This window comes from Megascapheus bottae, chromosome 1 (genome assembly GCF_031878675.1).
Source record: "Megascapheus bottae isolate mThoBot1 chromosome 1, mThoBot2.hap1, whole genome shotgun sequence".
Taxonomy (NCBI): domain Eukaryota; kingdom Metazoa; phylum Chordata; class Mammalia; order Rodentia; family Geomyidae; genus Megascapheus; species Megascapheus bottae.
In genome coordinates, this window is record NC_143509.1 from 103,682,251 (window position 1) to 103,702,491 (window position 20,241).

At 58.7% G+C, this 20,241-nt stretch overlaps 1 protein-coding gene across 2 annotated transcripts; it reads right to left on the reverse strand.

Moving 5' to 3' along the window:
* Positions 1–4,449: 4,449 nt before the first annotated feature.
* On the reverse strand, positions 4,450–13,989 carry Sik1 (salt inducible kinase 1). 2 transcript variants are annotated; one of them, XM_090349852.1, is made up of 14 exons: positions 13,942–13,989; positions 13,095–13,264; positions 12,485–12,601; positions 10,351–10,414; positions 10,072–10,233; positions 9,811–9,935; positions 9,598–9,721; positions 9,109–9,332; positions 8,708–8,857; positions 8,380–8,502; positions 8,072–8,288; positions 7,680–7,961; positions 6,932–7,160; positions 4,450–6,645 (listed from the first exon to the last, which is right to left on the reverse strand). In XM_090349852.1, the coding sequence occupies exons 2-14, from the start codon at positions 13,248–13,250 to the stop codon at positions 6,294–6,296; spliced, it is 2,325 nt and encodes a 774-aa protein (XP_090205978.1). In that variant the 5' UTR covers positions 13,251–13,264; positions 13,942–13,989; the 3' UTR covers positions 4,450–6,293. The 2 variants fall into 2 exon arrangements, with proteins under 2 accessions (XP_090205978.1, XP_090205972.1); XM_090349846.1 differs by having other exon boundaries at positions 13,932–13,987.
* Between the last annotated feature and the right edge of the window lie 6,252 nt (positions 13,990–20,241).

Sequence of the window (20,241 nt, forward strand, 5' to 3'; positions counted from 1 at the left end):
TCGCGCCCTACTTAGAGGGACCCACAGTCCCCACCTCCCTGCGTCCCAGGGGAGACGCTCACCCAGGCTGGGGCTTCCCAGCCCCTCACTCTTGTTGTTGTGGTTGTCATAAAAATAAAGCCACCTTGCCATTCTACAAAATACAACAGGAATCGGTGATGTCACAACCCCACTCAGAAGGAAAGGAAATTGGAACAGCACTGCAGCCACATTTAAGAAGCCCAAGCACAAAGAATCCAGCAAACGGTTTAGGGAGAGATACAACCAGTTTGCAGAAATACACACATTCAGTCAGCTTGTGAGAACAGACAGGTCCATGCTGAAGTTTATAAAGGAACATTAGGGACAGACGTTTTTTCTTTTTTTTCCAGTTGTGGGGCTTGAGCTCAGGGCCTGAGCACTGTCCTTGGGATTTCTCAAAGGCTAGAGCTCTACCACTTGAGCCACAGCACCACTTCTGGATTTTTCCTATGTATGTGGCACTGAGGAATCGAACCCAGGTCTTCGTGCATGCTAGGCAAGCACTCTACCACTAGGCCAAACTCCTGGCACCGGACAGACATTTCTTAGATAATACAAGAACACTAATCATAGAAGTATAAAATGATAAGCTAGAATTCACAAGCTCAATGATTAAAAAATCTTTAATGCTTTACTCTTCAATTGAAAGATTTTTTTCTTTCTGCATATAATATATATTATATGTATATATGTAAATATATCTGCACACAAACCTACATATCAAAGGGAAATCTGTGCAGAGTGTCTAAAGCTCTCCATAATTCAGACAAAAGTTATATGAAAACTCAAACGATCTATTAAAAGTTGGCAAGGGCTGGAGTGGAACTCACTGGCATGGCACAGGCTCAGTATACGTGAAGCCTGGGCTCACTCACCTCCAGCACTAAACACACAAAAAAGGACTATCTGGAAGGAGGGCAGGAGGGAAGGAAGACAGGGAGGGAGGGAAAGTAAATTTAAACAACCTTGACACGTAGAGTGGCTGATGCATTTGTAAACTCATTAGAAGATTTTAAGAATCACTAATCAGAGGAAAATGCGCCAGGCACGGTGGTAGTACATGCCTGTAATGACATGAGACTGTGAGTTCAAGGCAAGCCTGAGTTCCACATGGAATTAGTTCCAAGCCAGCCTGGGCTATATAGTGAGATTCTGTCTCCAAATTACCGAGAGAAAAAGTGGGGGAGGCAAAATAAAATCACAGTAAGAGATCTCTACAGACAATTGGCCTGGCTGACACACAGACGTGGACAAAACCAGGTGAGGGCGGGAAGGTGGAACCCACAGGATTCCTGCATGGTAGGTTGGCGAGGTGAGCTGGCGCAGCCACCTGACACCGTGGGTGGAGGGTCCTCTGAGTCTGAAGGCGCTGAGCCACCCAGGCCAGCAGTGCACTGGGCCTGCGTTACCCTGGAGAAATCAGACCTTCCAAACAGTACTGGCGTGCCTTATACATAACAACCCCAAGCTAGAGACGCCCCAAACTCTTGTCACCAGGTAAATAAACCAGGATGCACCCACGCCGTGAGTGCCGCCCCAGGATGAAAGGAGGTAGCTTTTGACCCATCAGCCAGCACCAACATCTCCAGCAGACGGGACCACACCCAGCTGAGGCACCCTGAGCAGGCCTGGGCCCGAGGTGCAGACTGGCCTACGGGGGCCCTGAGGAAGAGACATGGAAGGCATCCAACCTTCTGGCCACCTGGGTGCCTGAGTGTTGGTAAGTCCTTTCAGCTTTGACAAACATCACCTCCAGACAGTGACATCGTGATGATTAAGGAGAATCAAAGCCAGTGGCTCACGCCTATAATCCTATAATCTCAGGACGCTGAGATCTGAGCATCGTATAGTTTGAAGCCAGTCTGGGCAGTAAAGTCTAAGAGACCTTTAACTCCAGTTGACCACCAAAAAGCTGGAGGTGGACTGTGGCTCAAGTGGTAAAGTGCTAGCCCTTAGTAAAACAGCTAAGGAACATTGCCCAGGCTCTGAGTTCAAGTCCTATGATTGGGAGAGAGATAGAGAGAATGTGCGCACATGTAAGAAAGAGAACAGTTACCCAAGGATGAGGAAATGAACTAATAAACTCCATCTCTCCCTGGCCCCCTGACTCAGTCCTTCTGTTTCACTATCTTCTCCTGATTCCAACAGCAGCCCACAGAGCACAAGGCTGACCTTGGAACACAGGCTGACCTTGGAGATGGTCTATGGGCTCTTAAAGAAGCCCTCAAGTAAGAGACTAATTAGACTAATTAGGCCCAGGCTGCACCAAAGACCCTTCCCCAATCAAAGTTAAAAAAAAAAAGAAAAAGATGGGGCCGGGCCTGGTGGCTCACTCCTGTAACCTAGCAGGAGGCTGAGATCTGAGGATCAAGGCACAAAAGGCCCTGAGACTCTAATCTCCAATGAACCTCTAGAAAATGGGAAGTGGGGCTTGGCTCAAGGGTAGGGCAGCAGCCTTGAGCTGACGAGCTCAGGGACAGGGCCTAGGCTGAGTTCAAGCCCATGACCCACAAAACAAACAAAGAAAAAACAGATGGGGATCTCAGTGGCTCTGGGCTGGCCCCTCTCCAGGGGACACATCCTGTTGTCTTGGTGGAAGAAAAGCCAGAGGGACCTGTGCTTTTGCGATTCCCCTCCCCCCAACCCCGCAGTCAGATTCAGTTCCTCCTCAGTGCCCTTAGGGGATCCCCCTCACCCCGTGACCCCTGTGCTGCCATGCACTAGGGTGCAAGGAGGCAGTCCCCCTTCTCCAGGCACACCCAGAAAGTCCCCCCGCCACACCCAGGGGCACAACAGCAGCCAGCCTGCGGCTGGCCCCAAGGGGTGACCACTCCTCTGTCCTGCTGGGGCAGCTGGCTGGGCGTGTGGGAGGCGGGTGGGGCTTGAGCAGCCCACCAGCTGACAGCTGCCCTTTGCTGGGGTGCTCTGCCCCTGCCTGCTGAGGGCGCCTCCGACTGTCCGGTACTTACCGTGCTCACTGTGTGTGTCTGGATCGAGGCTCTCAGATGGGGTCGTGTGCGCCATCTTGAACATCACAGGCCCATGTCCCTGCAAAACCAGGTGCATGGTGGCAGCAGGCTGAGCCTGCGGGCCTTGGCCCTCACACTGCCGCTGGCTCAGGGGCATCAGGAGGTCTGGGAGGACGGCTGGGAGGCCCCCCGGCCTCTTACCCAGAAGAAACCTGTGAGGCCGGGGCCTCCGGCTGCAGACAGGAACACAGCCTCCCAACTCCCCGCAGAAACCACATGGGAGCGGCGAGGGGCTTTGAATAAATCGACGACCTCAGGGCAGAATTCAAGGGTCCCGGGCGGTACAGCACCGTGGAGGTACCTCAGAATTGTAGAGGATTTGAGAAGACGCCTCCACAGCTGCTGGGGAAGGCGTCACCCATGGCGGTGTGCGACATGGAGACCCGAGCACGTTATCAGTCCAGCACGTCTGAGCCAAGCGCATCCAGGGGTTGGAAGGCTCGACTTTGCTTGACATCACGCATGTCTCAAGCCATATGCTCTGTGAGCATGGCCGGTGTGGGTTTTTCAGACGCCGTGCCCGCCAGGACTGCCCAGGGCATACAGCACAGTTGGGCACTGCCCCGTCTCCAGCCAGGTCCCTGAGCAGAGGCCCCGCTCTGGTGTGGACTTGCTCAGCTCTGGAGGTAGACACTGGAATCTCCGTCTTTGTATATATCAGCACTGGGGCTTCAACCCAGGACTGGTTGCTGTATGTCTTCTACTCAAGGCTGGGCTGGCAGGCTACCACTCGAATCACACCACTTCCTTTTTTCTAGATAAGCAGGGATAAGAATCTCATGGATGTTTCTGCCCGGGCTGGCCTGGACCTCAGTGTTCAGATCTCAGCCTCCCTGCAGGTAGGATTCCGGGTGAGTCACCAGCCCCTGCCTTTCTTTGAGGTTGGATAATGCTCGGCACTGTGGATGACTGCACTTTACTGATAAGCCAGGTTGCTTCTGCTTTTCTCGTGAGTCATCCTGCCATGAACACGTCCGTGTAAATATCTCCAGTCCCGCTCTCAAGTCTTTGGGGGAAGACCCGAGGAGAAACTGCGGGGTCGCAGTGGACCTGTATGTAATTTGGGGTTTTTCTTTCTCCCGTGGCCTCCATTGTAATCTCCACACCTGGTAGGCAGAGCTGATGAACTTTTACCAGAAGGAACGCAGCTTTCCTTCCTGTAACAAGCTGTGTCTGGAAGGCAGTGGTGACTTCTGTGTGATTCTCCCAGAGCCTCCATTTATTAGCAGAGTCACCGAACAGTCAGGGAGAGGGGGAGGCAGAAGCCTGGAGGGAGAGTCACGGCCTGGGGGGCTGGGCCCTGCTCCTCCCCCCGCCCCGCCCCATACCCTGTAACATCTGAAGCTTCAGATGGTGACACAGGCCCACGCTGAGGCTGCAGAGATGAATTATGAGAAAAGGCCAGGTTCCCCCCAAATATTTTATTTAAATATTAAATTAAAAAACATACATCAACTAACCATTTGGCATACATTTCTCATGTGAACATAAGAAATGAAACAATTCAGGTGTAGTAAAAAAAAAAACAGTTATGTACACATCAAGCAGATCACGTAGTGTCTTCACGCAGCTACACGACACACATTGCTAAAACTAAGGGAGGCAACTCGGGGTTGCCTCCTCCCCAAAACAAAACCCACCGTGAGAGTAAAGTGCATGCCACTGCTTCAGACACGCAGGGGACGAGACCTCGCTTTTGTGGCCTGGGGACAGGAACCGCAGGGGAGGGGACGGGGAGCTAAGCGGGCCACTAAGCTTCCTCTGTGGACACGGGGTCGAGGCCGGGCCGTGTGCCCACCCCTGGCTCTTTGACGCAGCCGGCAGGCGGGACTTTGGTGTTCTCTGTGGCAGGAACCAGTCCACTCCGGGGGAAATCCTTTGTCCACGTTGAGCCAGCCAGAGTGGTGGCATCGGTGGTAGGCTCACCACGTGGCACAGAGACCACCGGAGACCACTGTGGCCCCTTCCTGCCCTCAAGTAACTCAGTCAATCTTTGGCTTTTAGAAACACTCGCCTTTCCCCTTCCTAATAACACTGCAGGCTGTAAGCTGAAGGCACCTGGCAGGGAGAGGGGTGGGCGCCGAGGGAGGGCGGAGGCTCTGGTCTGCCAGTGGGGCGGCAGCCTCTCGTCGCCACCCTGTGCCCAGGTGGCAACTCCGCAGTCCCTCCTCAGTGCAGCCTGGTGCAGACGTGACTGAGCGAGGTTGACACCAGAAACACAAAAGTGTGGTACAAAATATAAAAAATAAGTCGTGTCCATTTGTTTTCTGGTTGTACACATATACAGTATTTGCTTAAAAAACAGAAACAAAGCTTTACAGACACTGACTGAACTTCTCATTTCATCGTCCTTGCAGGAGAGCCACGCCACAGCACCCCGGGCCTGCGTGCCAGGGGCAGCTTCACCAGGGAGGGTCCTGGCCAAGGATGGCAGGGTCCAGCAAGCTCTGCCCACCTGTGCCCATCCGAGCTACGACATTGCACCATTCCCCAGGGCAGGAGTCCTTGTTGGACCCCGGCAATGAAATGCATAAGAATTTAGTTATTAGCAGCGAAAATGAGATCCAGCAGAAAACTCGTTGGTGTCCTTGAGGTACGTGGGTCTGGGACAAGGGCCCCGGGCAGTCTGTGTCTGGGCCTTCCGTTCCATTCCACTCCCACGCGGTTCTTGGGAGAAATCTGGAAGCTGACCCTCAGCAGTGGAAGCAGCTCGGCTGAACAGAAAATTCCGCGCCTTCTGACCGGGAGAATCCCAAGACTGCAGCCGCCCCTGGGTCGAGCCCGAGCGGCTCCAGCCCACCGGAGGCGGCAAGTTCCTTTTTCACTAGAGCACGGACGGTCCAGTAAGTGGAGAACACACAACTTGAAAACCAAAAAGGACACCATCAACACAGACACACACGCCTGCAGACAGCGTGCGGGCTCCCCCGAGCTGGCGGTGGTGGCCTGTGGCCAAGGCTGGCTCACTCCGGTTCCTCTGCTCTGCTGTCTGGGGTGGCAGCCATCTTCCCTGGCCCTGCTCCCCTCCCATCCCCACCCTCACAACACCCCAGTGATTTTTCTGCCAGAAGCTTCCATAGTCGAGGCCACTCAGTGCAAGAAAAAGTAAAACCAAAATAAACTAAAAGGCCCATACAACTAATGTATTGCTTGTTTCGCTTCTAGAAAGTTCTTGGCTTTGAGTCCGAAACCATCTTCACAGATCTGAAATTATTGCTTGGAAGAGTCAGGCGATGAGGCCCCTCACTGCACCAGGACAAATGTCCCCCGGGGGCTGGAAGTCAGGTCCTCCATCTCGCAGTCTCCCTGCGGCAGCGCGGTGGGGTCACAGCCTGGCGCCAGCCCCGCCAGACACTGCGGCAGGGGCCTGGCGGGGAGGGGCACCTGGTCCGAGCTGATGTGTAAGTGGACGTCCAGGAGCCGCGCTGCCGACGCCACGGGAGACACGCCCGCCTGGAGCAGAGGGGCTGGCAGCAGCGGGAGCCCGGTCACCAGGAGGCTGTCGCAGGGGGCGAGCACACAGGGGGCCGGGGTCTGCTGCAGGGCCTGCTGGCCGCTGGATGCAGCCGCTGGGTGGTGCTGGAGCTGAAGCAGCCTGAAGAGCAAGATGGAGAGGGTGGAAGTCTTGCTGCTGCTGCACTCAGAGACCCAGGCGGCCGACTCTGCCCAGGTGTGCCCGCCCACCCTGTGAGTGGCTCTGGGCCATCCTGACAGTCCCTCTCCACCCCGGCTGCTGTGGCAGCGTCTCCCGTCATGGGCCAGCCATGCCCGCTGCCCCATGCCCACGTCCTCCCTGAAGCACAGCCCAGGCTGTGAGGCTGTCAGCCTCACACGGGGCGGGAGCCAGGGAAGGGTCTGTGCAGTGCGGCTGGCGGTCCTACCTCTGCTGGTGCAGCACCTCCTCCAGCAGGCTCAGGCCTTCTCGGCCGCCGGCAGAGCCGCTCTGCAGACTCGGGCTCTGGGCAGGAGTGTGGAGGGTGCCGGGGCCGCCCCTGGGGGTTCGGGCGGAGGACTGGCACACCTGCCTCGCCAGACCCTTGATCTTGTTCAACCCCAGGAACCCTTTGGTCCTTGCATTCTTCCTTAGCTGCTGCCGGAAGGCCTTCAGCCCTGAGGAGACACAAGCGGGCATCAGCCAGCTCCAGGGCCCAGCTGTGGCCCTCTGCTAGCTACGGTCCACGCTGGGAGGAGAGGAGGGAAGAAAAGAGCACGTGTGATACACGCAGCTCTCCCAGAGGCCGGCAGTGCTTGGGCGCCGAGCCCCTTCAGTTTCCACCCTCCGCCATGCCCAGCCTTCTGTCCCCAGGTGTGGGAAGCAGTCCTAACTCTGCCATGTATCTGGTGGGCGGACAGGCTCACAGGCCCTCGATGCCCTGGTGTGGGACGTGTGGAGCCACCTTCACGGTGGATCTTTTCCTGACCCACCCGCAGGGCAGGAGCTGCCTGGCACGGTGCCCCATGCTCTTAGGAGCAGCTGAAGCACGGTCTGCCATGCTCAGCAGCCAGGTCGACCAGGAGGCCGAGAGCCTTCTAGTCCTGCTAAGCTCAGTGAAAAAGGGGGGGTGCCACTGCCACTGCCACTGCCAGACAGGAGGCCCAGAGAGAAGGACATGCGCGCAGGGCTCTCACCTTGAGTCAGTGAGGTGTCTGACGCCCTCCGCCCCTCCTGGAAGCTGACAGGGAACAGGACGGCTCCACCCGGGCCCGCCTGAGCCTGCAGCACAGGCGGGGCGGACTGGGCCTCCAAGAATGGGGAGGCAAATCTGACGGGAGAGCAGGCGCCCAGCAGCCCCTGGGTGGCCAGCCCGCCCCCGAGCCCAGCAGGGCCCTGGCTCGAGGAGAAGGTGAGGCAGCTGTCGGAGCTCGCTCCTTCTGAGGGACTCGCCGAGGCCGAGCAGGAGACCACTATGCCTGCAAAGGACAGTGCTCGTGAGCCAGGCCCGCCTGAGGCAAAGGGTCCCTTACAAGCGAGCCTGGCACAGCCTTCCCAGCCCACCCGCACCAGGCTCTGGTGGACTCACAGGGCGGGGCGAGCGGGGAGAAGCGGGTGGAGACCTCGGCCAGCGTGTGTCTTCGGCCCGAGGGGCCCAGCAGGAGCTCCTGGGCCTCCCGCTCCTCCTCCAGGCCAGGCCCCTGCCTGGCTTCCGTGCTGATGGTTGAGTCCAGCAGGCTACTGGGAGAGGCGGGGCGGGGCCAGGGCAGGCCACTGCAGTTGGGCTCCACAGGGAAGAACAGGGGCTGCTCAGGAGGAGACACACACCGGTCACTTCTGGGGCTTGGAGAGCGGGGTGGTGGGGGGCCTGGGGGAGGGGGACACGGCACTCCGTACCTGTAGCGAGCTGTGCAGGTCACAGTCCAGCTCTGCCTGCAGGACAGACTGCGCCAAGGCCTGGGGCTGTGGACACAGCAGGGACGGTCGGAAGGGATCACAGGGGAAGCCGTCCTGAGGGGCCTGCGGCATCAGGGAGGGAGACGCCGTCAGAGGCCACCCGGTGCCCGCCTCCAGCAGTGGCAAGGGAAGCCCAGGCACGGGGCACTGCACCACCGCAGGGGTGGATGGGCACAGGGCAGGCCCGCCCCCACTCTCAGGTCTAAGCAAGGAGTTCCCAGTGCCAAGGACGCAAGGCGAGGGGCTCGGAGGCCGGCTGCACCCTCACCTCCAGCGTGCTCAAGTCCGAGCTCCGGGGCCGGGGCTGCCGGCTGGGCGTGGGCCGGGCAGAGGGCTGCGTGCCACGGTGCTCCTTGAGGCGCTCCAGCAGGAGGTAGTAGATGGCAGCGAAGTGGTTGTAGCTGCTGTTCTGCAGGGACTGGAGCACAAATGTGGGTTCAGAGCACAGCAGCCGCTCTGAGACCAGGCAGAGCTCACTCTGCACGGCCACCGGGGCCCCGCGACAAGGCTGCTCTGGGTTATTCCTGGGCATGTGTCATGTCCTTTGAAGGAGGGGACATGCCGGCCCTTAAATTAGCCACACTCCCACTTTAACTCTGCTGGCAAGACCAGCTGTGGGGGAGCCCTGCCACCTCCCCGTCACAGGCGGGCACCACGCAGCCTGCTCACCTCCACCGTCCTCTGCCGGTCGATGCCCAGGGCCTGCATGATGCCCAGTGCCTGCTCATTGTAGTCGCCCAGGTTGGAGGAGTAGGCCTGCACGGGCAGGGCGGGCCCGGCCTGCCGCGCCAGCGCGGGGTCCGCCCGCATCCAGCGGTGCTGGCGGATTTGGGCGATGGTGATGCGTTTGGCAGGGTCCACCACGAGCATGCGACGGAGCAGCGACTCACAGTCTGGAGGGTGGGGAGGGACACAGGAGCTCTGGGTGGCCATGCCAGAAGGTAGGACGCCTCAGGAGGGCTGGGCCTGGGGCTCCCATAGGGGTGTGGCAGCTCTACAGCAGGCACCAGGGGACAGCGGGCCGGGGACCAGCCAGAGGCTCCGTGGCTTCTCTGGCAGCCCAGTCACCTGGGCCTAGTTCTCACTGGACAGCAGACTGACAAAGGCAGCCAGTGGGCACATGGAGGCCGCCCCAGCAGGCTGGTCAGGCGCACTCACCTTGGGACATGAAGAAGGGGATTCGGAAGCGCCCCTCCAGCACCCGCTGTCTCAGCGTTGGCAGGTTGGGCCCATCGAAAGGAAGAGAGCCGCACACCAGGACATACAGCACCACCCCAAGGCTCTGGGAACAGGAGACGGCGGGGGTCAGGGCCTGGTAGGCCCTGGGACACAGCCCTGGGGAGAGCGGCGCCCACACACACAGGCTCCTACCCAGATATCCAGCTGGGGGCCTTCATACTCCTTTCCCTCAAAGACTTCAGGGGCTGCGTACGGGGGGCTCCCACACCACGTGGATAAGGGCTCCCCTGGATTGTAGAAATTCCCAAATCCAAAATCTGAAAGGCAAAGCAACAAGGTCATCAGTTTGGAAGTGGCTTCAGCCAGCACTGGGCAGGCTCTAGGCTCTGGCTGCGGTGCTCCCCCCCCCCCCCGCCCGCCACTCGGCCTCCCCATGCGCCCTGCCAGCCTTGCCTGCCAGCTTGATGTCCATGTTGCCATCTAGCAGCAGATTCTCCGTCTTGAGGTCGCGGTGCACAATGTGGTGGGCGTGGCAGTACTCCACGGCGGACAGAATCTGCCAGAATGTCTTCCGCGCCTCCTTCTCACTCAGGTGTCCGTTAGAAGTCAGATAATCTGAGGAGACACGAAACAAAGCTCTAACCCGATACCCAGGGTCTGCACGGAGGAATGTGGAGTAGCCTGACACTGGGAGAGCAGGCTTCAACAGGGAGTCAAACAAGTGTTGCTTACCAAACATTTCTCCGTTTTTTGCAAACTCGGTGACAATATAAAGCATATCCTTTGTCTCCATAACCTAAAAAGCAGCAACAAGAGCAACAAAAAAAAAAAAAAAAGACCTAACATTTAGTCACAGGAGAAAGGAACTGACCACAGGTTTCAATTATCCATGTGAACCCCAATAAATCTTTAACTTCCCCGGGACTCCTCCTTAAGGGGAAACAGCAAAAATCAAGTGCATTCAATGAAGATAAAATAAGAAAAATGCCTGTTCAGAAAGAGAACTTTAAAGACTCATACACACCGCACACTAACCAGCCAGCCAGCCAGCCAGCCTGCCAGCCAGCCTGCCTGCCTGCCTGCCTGCCTGCCTGCCTGCCTGCCTGCCTGCCTGCCCTGGCTGTGCTCTGCACTTTGTACCTGGCCTCTGTGACACAGGCTGTTTCACACACCGCTGGGGCACCTCAAGAGATGGTCTCTCTAATCCTGCCCACCTTCCAAAAGCCTAGCAGGCAACAGGTTGTTTAAACCAATGGTCCATTCCCACGTACTGTCAAATGTTCTGGCGTGAGAACAGAGCTTTGCTAGGTAAGCCAGAGGGCTCGAGATACTCAGCACATGTCTGTGTCAACATACACCTCGAAGGCTTACTCACTGATCAAGAATTTTATATTATCTCCTTAAAAAAAATCTTAACGCTTCATTAAGAAACTGGATAAAAGGGCCGGGAGTTTGGCCTAGTGGTAGAGTGTTTGCCTAGCATGCACCAAGACCCAGGTTTGATTTCTTGGTACCACATACATAGAAAAAAGCTGTAAGTGGTGCTGAGGCTCAAGTGGTAGAGCTCTAGCCTTGAGAAAGCCCAAGGACAGTGCTCAGGCCCTGAGCTCAAGCCCAGGACTGGCCAAAAAAAAAAAAAAAAAAGAAACTAGATAAAATTCAAGTCTGTCTTCAGTACTGGAAATTAAACAGTCTGATTTTTGTGTATATTATAAAATACTTCAGAACTAGAAAAATAATACTCTTACAGGAAAAAATAACATAGTTATTCTTTCAAAAAGCACTCTTAAAGAGAGTTGCTTTGAGCTGTAAACTGAAGAGGGAAAGTCCTATTTGAATTCTGACAATTCAGTGGACAGTTTTAACTGTCCTCCACACATGGCAAGATCACTGCCAGTTCCTGTTCTCCATGAACAGGGGAGGTGAAAAAGGCTGTGGGGTTAAACTTCTAAGCCCACAGGAAGAACGAAGTGCGTGGCCTCCAGGCCCTCGGGCAGTGAGTGGTGGAACATCCACCTGGCTTCTGTCTCTCAGCAGAGCCCCACAAAGTGAGCAAAGTGGAAGGAAGAAGAGACAGGCAGGAGGGGCTGAGGCTGGGCACAATAAAGCCAGAGCCCTGAGCCAACGCGCAGAGGTGACCGGTGAAACACAAGTCCCTTACAGAGCACAAGAGCCAGTGGGTGGATCGTTTTAAATTACAAAATTCTGTCTTCTTGCACTAAAACAAATCCTCTAACTAGCCTCCATTTTGTCCTTATCACTAAGAAGAATTCAAAAGAGATTATGTTGTACCCTGATTCCTCATTTCTCAAAGACACCATTAATAATTTCAACACTCAAACAAAAATAAAGTCATAAAAACAAACCAGTAGACAGGCAGGGGAAGGCATGGAGGACAAACTCTAGGTGGTGCCTGCTGCCTCTCCACCCAGCCCTGAAGAGTTAGCCAGGGAAGACAAAGGCTCCCGCTACCACTGCACAGACAAGCTGAAGAAAACTGGCTGGAACGGTGGCTTTTCAAGTTCAATCATTATCTCAAAGGTGGGAGCTTCCGGTTTCTCCCAGATACGTTTCTCTGCACTCAAGAGCCTGACCAGCAGTCACACAGTAGGTGTGATTCTCACAGAGATCCATTAAGATCTGGAACCAATTTTAATGAAGCAAATCTCAAGTGCCACCAAAAGCTAGAAAATAATTGTAATTACATCTGCACAGCTTGCCATCAGCAATCCACAGTACACAAGCAGCTCCCGGACTCCCACACACATCTAGGGAAGGGGCGACCTGCAGGAACCCAGCCAGGCTGTGGGGGACTTGCCGGAGGGGCGCCCCAGGCCGGGAGGAGAGGAGAGGAGCCCCTACCTACCTGGTAGAGCTTGATAATGTGCGGATGGTTCAGGAGCTTCATGAGCTGGACTTCTCGGTAGATTTTCTCCAAATTGCCCGAGTCCAGTCGAGTCTTATCAATTATTTTTATTGCCACCTACGGATTTTATAAAGAAAAACAGTGGTTCAAGGGAAAGGGTTGTTTCTTGACTTCGCGGACACTTCCCCCTCCCCCAGCCATCGAAGGCCTCCAGAAAGTTACACCAAGAGGAGGGGCGATGGGGGCGGCTCTGTCCTCTGGAGGAGCCCGGGTGGGGGCCGGCCGCGGCCGCCGCCGGTCCTGCTCTGTCGTCTGGTCCTTCCTTTGTCTTTCTGGTCACTCTCTAACGACTGCAGGCCACGCAGCAGCGGGGCACAAAGCGCCGCCTTTCCTCCCCGAACCCAAGACTTAGCGGACGACCAGCGATCCAAAGCCGGGAAGAGCCAGGGCGTCCGCGCGGCTCCCGGGGCCGCGAGCCCGGAGTCCCCCGGCCCCGGTCCCCGGGTCCCCGAGCCCCTAACCCCGGCCCCGGTCCCCGGGTCCCCGAGCCCCGGCCCCCAAGTCCCGAGCTCCGAGTCCCCCAGCCCCGGTCCCCGCCCGCCCCGCGCACCTGCGTTTTGGTGACTCGGTGCCGCGCCAGCTTCACCACCGCAAAATTGCCTTTGCCCAAGGTCCGCTCCACGTCGTAGAAGCCCACCCGGAGCGGCTTCGGCGGGGCCCGGCCCGCGCCCGCGCCCGACTCGCCGAACTCCGACACGACCACCATGGCTCCGCGCGCACCTGCGGGCCAGCGAGGGGCGCTCGGCGGGGGCTCGACCCGGCCCGGCCCCGCGCTCCCCGGCCCCGAGCTCCCCCGGCCCGGCCCCGAGCTCCCCGGCCCCGCGCTCCCCCGGCCCGGCCCCGAGCTCCCCGGCCCGGCCCCGAGCTCCCCGGCCCCGCGCTCCCCTGGCCCGGCCCCGAGCTCCCCGGCCCCGAGCCGCCGTCCCGGCCCCGCGCTCCCCGGCCCCGCGCTCCCCAGCCCGGCCCCGCGCTCCCCGGCCCCGCGCTCCCCGGCCCGGCCCGGCCCCGAGCCACCGTCCCGGCCCCGCGCTCCCCAGCCCCGCGCTCCCCGGCCCGGCCCCGCGCTCCCCGATCCCGGCCCCGCCGTGCCCCGTCCCGGACCTCGCGTCCCCCGTCGCTCCCCGCAGCCCGCCGGCCCCCCGAGTTCCCACACACGCCGGCCCGCGGTCGGCTGCCCACGGCCCGGCTCCCCGGGCGGGCGGACCCGCGGCCACCCCGGCCCGGCCCCGGCGGGACGCGCCCCACACCTGTCGCCGAGGTCGGCTCCGCTCCAGCCTCCCGGAGCCCCGCCGCCCGCCCCGCCGCCCGCCCCGCCGCCCGCTCCGTCCCGCCGCCCCGCGCACCTGCGAGCCGTGGGGACCCCGGGGCGCCCGCCGGCGCCGCTCACCTCCGCTCACCTCCGCCGCGCCGCGCGCGCCCAGGCCGGGCCGCCGCCGGCCCCGCGCGCCCCGCCGCCCGCCCCGCCGCTCGCGCCGCCCGCGCTGCCCCGGCGCCCGCCGCTCGCGCCGCCGCTGCCGCTGCCGCCGCCGCCAGGGCCGCGCCGCATGTCAGCGCCCCGCCGCCGCCGCCGCCGGCCGCACGCGGCGCCGCCCCGCCCCGCCCCGCGGGCCCCGCCCCCGGCCCGCCCCCCGCCCGCCGGACTCAGCCCATTGACGTCGCTTTGACGCCAGCGCGACGCGCGGCCCGGTGCCGGGCGGAGGGGCGCGGAGATCGGGCGGTTGCCAAGAGACCGGCGGCTCTGACGCGCGCGCCGGCGAGGCCGTCGCCATGGCGACCGCGGGGCGGTGACGTCAGGGGCACGGCCGCCCGGGTCCGCGAGCGCGAACGCCGGCGCGCCCCCTGCCGGGCGCCGCGGGCACTGCGGCCGCCCCGCCGCGCGGTCCGGGCCCGCGCCGCCCCCTGACCTCCGACCTCCGACCCCGCGCTCCACCCAGGGCCCCAGCCCCGGACGCCTAGGCCGTCGCCTCTGGTCCCCAGCCCTGGGGGGCCCAGACGCGAGGCCCGAGCCGCCTGGACACGCCTGGAAAGACGGTCAGCCCAAAGACGACAGGTGGGTAGACAGACAGACAGACAGGCAGGCAGGCAGGCAGGCAGGCAGGATAGATGACAGACAGGATAGATGACAGACAGACAGACAGACAGGCAGGCAGGCAGGCAGGCAGGCAGGATAGATGACAGACAGGATAGATGACAGACAGACAGACAGGCAGGCAGGCAGGCAGGCAGGCAGGATAGATGACAGACAGGATAGATGACAGACAGACAGACAGACAGACAGGCAGGCAGGCAGGCAGGCAGGCAGGATAGATGACAGACAGGATAGATGACAGACAGACAGACAGACAGACAGACAGGCAGGCAGGCAGGCAGGCAGACAGGATAGATGACAGACAGGCAGACAGACAGGATAGATGACAGAGAGACAGACAGGCAGGCAGGCAGACAGGCAGGATAGATGAGGCAGACAGACAGACAGGCAGGCAGGCAGGCAGACAGACAGGCAGGCAGACAAACAGACAGACAGACAGACAGACAGGATAGATGACAGATAGAGACAGACAGACAGGCAGGCAGGCAGACAGGATAGATGACAGACAGACAGGATAGATGACAGACAGACAGACAGGCAGGCAGACAGACAGACAGACAGACAGGATAGATGACAGATAGAGACAGACAGGCAGACAGACAGACAGACAGGCAGGCAGGCAGGCAGGCAGGCAGACAGGATAGATGACAGACAGACAGATAGGCAGACAGACAGGATAGATGACAGACAGATAGGATAGATGACAGACAGACAGACAGACAGACGGGCAGGCAGGCAGACAGACAGGCAGGCAGGCAGGCAGACAGACAGGATAGAGGACAGACAGACAGGATAGAGGACAGACAGACAGACAGGATAGAGGACAGACAGGCAGGCAGGCAGACAGAAAGGATAGAGGACAGACAGACAGACAGGATAGAGGACAGGCTTGTTTGGATGCTCAAGCGGGTCCATCAAAGCTGCGGGCCAAAGGCCTCTGAGGTCTGTGTCTCTAACTAAGGGTCTGGGTTTGTGAGGATGCTGGAGCTGGGTACCATCACCCAGAACCCGTGAGGGTCAGGAGGGCCAGAATGGAGACGACTTGGCGGGGGACTTCCGAGGCAGAGAAAACCCTGAAGGCACCGTCAGCCACCCGCAGAGCAGCTCAAGTTGACCCACACGTGCCACTCTTCTGCTTGCTAATAGACGCCAGAGAGTTGGTGGGCGTCTTCGTCTGCTTTCTAACGCCCCAACAAGATCTCCGAGACATGCATGGCTTCTAAAGAGAAGTTTGTTTGGCTCACAGCTCTGGAGGCTGCACTGTCTTCTTCCGACAGCCTCATGCCAGGTCAAAACCTGGGCCAAGGGGCCCTGTGACCCCATCTCTTCCTAATCACCTCCAGAGGCTCCTCCTCCAAAGGCAGCAGAATCTGGGGTCTGGGATGCCATCAGGTGACCTTTAGAGGTTGGTCAAGCCACAGCAGGGAACAGAGCCTTACTCCATACTGCAGTTGCATGGGTGCTCAGATGAGAAGGGACCCCAGCAGACCTCCGGGGGGCTGGGAGGGCACCAAGCCCCCTTCCAGGCTGTGCTGCAGCCGCTCCTTCTCCCTGGCTGTGGGAGATGGCTGTCATCAGTTTTCTGAAAAGAAAAAAAACAAACAGACAATTTTCTACAACTCCTAGGACCTGCACTAGGCAGTGTGGGCAGGAAGGGACTGCTGAGAAAGCAGACAGACACTGCTGACGTGTCTCACGGAGGAAGGGACAGGTCCCAAGGGAGAGAGGAAGTGGCAGGACTCAATCGAGTTCTGGAAGAGCCTTGACTACGTGACCCAAGGCCTGAGAGGTACCTGATGGGCCCCAGGCACTGTAGCAGACCGGGAGCTCGGGGGGTGGGGACATTACAGGTCCCTGTTGTCCAGGACCATCCTCCTGACAGTGCAGACAGGACACCATGAGTAAGCCACGTTCACAGGGAGTGACGTAGGGAGGAGATAAATGAGGGTGTTGGACCAGAGCTTGGCAGGGAATGCGGCTTGGACGGGCATGACCTCTGAGGCAGAGCGGTGCACACACGCTGAGGACAGGGAATGGGCAGTGGGCAGCCACTCTCCTCCCCCTCCTGGACTCTGAGAAGAGCCAGTCAGTGAGGGGGAGCTCAGGACAAGCTCCAAGTCTGGAGAAACAAATATGGTGGCATTCTCTGTGACATGCTCATGGCCAATGTACTTACCATGGGCTGCCTAAATGTTTGTGTGCCTGTTCTCTGGAGATGTTTGGGGTTTCCTAGAGTTGGGGCAAAGGAGATGAGGCCAGGCCTTGGCGTGAGAGCTGCCAGAGGGAGCAGAGAAGCAGAGGCCTAGGGCAGAAAGTCCCCTCACGGAAACATGCCTGCCATATCTCACAACCCCAAGTAGCTAAGTCCAAACTCTGGTGGGGGCGTGACCTGCCCTATTCTCATCAGGCTAAGAGGAATAAATAAAGTGGACAGCGAGTCTGGCACTCGCCATGGCCTCCATGGGTCCTAGCTGGACCCAGGTGAGCAGGATGAATGGGCCCTCAGCTGGACCTCTTTTCTCCTCCTCCCCCTCCTCCTCCCCCTCCTCCTCCCCCTCCTCCTCCTCCTTCTCCTCCTCCTCCTCCTCCTCCTCTCCTCTCCCTTCTCCGGTTTCTGACATTGGATTGTGAGGAATTGTCTTGGGGAAGGGCAGCTCTCAGGATTAAGATGACAGTAGTCTCCTGCTGGCCACAAGGAGTTTGTTCCAAGACCCTCTGTGGAAACTGACTCTTCCTGATACTGAGGGCAGCCCAGCTCCATGCGGACGGCACGGGGTCTGTACACATCCCGCTTTCCCATCTCTCAACCATGTGTGTGTGGACGCACAGCTGTGACAAGGGTCATGTATGTATGCCTTTACCTCCCACGTGACTATTTCCCTCTGTGTTTATCTGCCTGTGATAAAACTTAACTGGATGTCAGACATAGTAAGAGACTGACCTCAGTCACGGATGCTAGGATGCACTCATGATGCATTTTAGCCGAGGTTCAGTGAGGCAGTCAGTCCCCTGTCAGAATTCCTAGTTACCCGAGCTGGCTGCTCTCAGTGATGCCAGGAAGTGTGCTGGTGACACCAGCGCTGACGTATTGTCAGGATGCTAAAGAGCATCCTTCAGGAGACCCTTCCGAGAACACAGATGGCTGATGGTGTGCTGCAGAAAGTGTCGAGAATGCAGAAGTGCATACAAACAGAAGCCCAGCTAGCCTTGGTATGCAGTCAGCATGGGGCCTTGGAATGGCCCATCCCACCCTTCTCTCCTCGCTGCAGCCCCCTGCAGTGTCAAGAGGCAGGGGAGTGGCCGCCATCAGGTTGGCTCCTTGGTCTTTTTATCCTGAGTATTGGGACCTCTTAGAAAGGTGACCTCACAGCAGAGGACCGTGGCCTGGGGTGAGTGGAGCCAGTCTCTCCCTGCCCACCCCTGCTCCCAGGAGATTTGCTTTGAGACATGGTGTCTGTCTGAGAGACACTGGGTTTGAGACAGGAAGCCAGCTCAGCACCCCGAGCACAGCGCAGCCAGGAATGGCCTCTGGAGGCCGAGGGTGAGCCACTGGCAGGGACCTGGAGATAGGCCCTCAGACCCCCGCCCCATCTCCATCATAGCAAGCCAGAGGGAGCGGCCGCCACAGAGGGAGGCTGGGGCCAGGTCACCAAGGCAACGCTAGGGCTCCCCACCTGGACGCAAGGCCGTCAGCGGGCAGCTGTGCTCTGCCACGAGGTGTTCTCACTCTCCCTAACCCGGTTTCCATGGTGTTGAGGACACTGTTCAAAAAGAAAATGCACGGGCTGATGCGATGAGGATGGGAGGGCGTCATTGCAGCCAGCAGCCCCCACGTCCCGTGCACCCCCAGCCACTGAGCCACAGAGAACCAAGGGCAGGGGACAGCATGGGGCCAGCATGGGGCGGGGGCCAGTGGCTTCGGTGCACAGGATCAGGCTGACCTCTCCAGTATGGGGCAGAAAGTCCCAAAACGCAGGAACACGTGGTCCGGGGAAAGATAGGCTTTCCTTAGAAGGCAGCGTTACCCCCGAGTGCTTGGACTGAGGCGAGAGCAGAAGCCCGGGGCCTCCTAGGGCCAGCGGTCTTGGGTGACCGTGGGTCCAGAAGAAGGCACCACTGGAGTCTGAGACCCCTGGCCGCAGGGTCGGCTTCTGAGGTCCTAAACCAATGCCGGAGGAGCCCTGGGCGGCCAGCCCTGCGTAGAGTGCACGGAGGGGAGCTGGCACAAGCATATGCACTGGGCCAGGCTGAGCTGCAGTCGGGGCGCCTGGGCGCCCGCTCTAGGCAGCCGTGTCGGGCCTGAGAGGCCCTTGGCTGGCTTAGAGTCCCCCATATCCTCGTGGAAGCGAGAGTGTGGCCACAGCTGGTCCTGGGACTGTGCCTTGATGGATGGCAGCTAGAGAGACCCTGGCTGGCCATGGTGTACGGGCTGGAAATCTTGAGGTGCTAAGTTCTCACGGGAGCCAGGCCTTCAGGGGCGCTTGGAGCAGGACAGACGGGACATACTAGGGGAAGAGCCCTGGCTGTGTCCAGTGCCAGTGTCCACTGGAGGGGGTCTGGGGCTGTGGAGACACCTAGCCAAAGCTGCCGGCCCAGGCTCCTTCCTTCTAACTGGGCCCCAGGGAACTCGGCCAGGCCCCCACCCACCCAGGCCGGCAGCGTGGCATGCTGCGGGGGAGAGGGCAGGGGGGGAGAGGGCAGGGACGGTGAGTCAGCATGCCAGCCCCGCCCCACAGCGGGGGAGCTGATCCTGACCATCCACAGAAAGCACAACGTGGGGAGCACATGCCAGAGGCTCCCGGGTGCCGTATCCCCAGGAGCAGCAGCGGCCCCCCACCCCAGTTTCTCTCCTGCCTGGACCTGCTGGGTGGCCTGGGAAAGGCCACTCCACCTCCTGCACCACTGTCCCTTCTGAATGGGGCATTCACCACTCCTGGGAAGAAAGCCACCAACTAAGGGGAGAAGCGGGAGAGGGCACTGACCCAACGAAAAAGTCACCACTCCCTAGACCCGAAGCCGTGACAGCCGCCTCTCCACGGCGCCCCGGGTCACCTAGAAGCACCAAGCCCAGCGCTACACCTTTGCTACTGAACTCAAATTGCTTTATTGCTTCCAATGTACAGTGGGTTTGTTGGTCTTGGTTGGGCATTGTTGCTAAGGCTTAGCTTCTCAAACACTTGCTTCTTTTACGTTAGTGTCAATGATTAGTGCACATTAAGTGATTTGAATTCTAAAATGTTTCCTGATAAGAAAATGGTCTATGAGTTGGGCCTTTAGACCCAGCTACCTAGGAGGCAGACGCAGGAATGTGACCTGAGCACAGGAATTCAGAGCCAGCCTGAATAACACAAGAAGAACCATCCAAAAAAAAGAAAAAAGAAAGCAACTAGGCACACACACACACACACACACACACACACACACACACACACCCCTCATAATTTAACCACTCTTCTAGTCATGAATGAGTATGGTACATTTGGTGCATGTTTTTAGTTCCACTAATATGTATAATAGATATGTTTTAAAATTGGGCTGACCTCTATGAATAGTTTAATATATTCTTTCTTTCTTTCTTTCTTTCTTTCTTTCTTTCTTTCTTTCTTTC

Excerpts from the sequence above, each read along its gene's own strand:
- Sik1 (XM_090349852.1), bottom strand. The coding sequence starts at position 13,250 with ATGGTGGTCGTGTCGGAGTTCGGCGAGTCGGGCGCGGGCGCGGGCCGG. Across the intron at positions 12,602-13,094 it reads ACCGAGTCACCAAAACGCAG|GTGGCAATAAAAATAATTGA; the intron begins GTGCGCGGGGCG and ends TAAAATCCGTAG. Across the intron at positions 8,289-8,379 it reads ACCTGCACAGCTCGCTACAG|CCCCTGTTCTTCCCTGTGGA; the intron begins GTACGGAGTGCC and ends CCTCCTGAGCAG.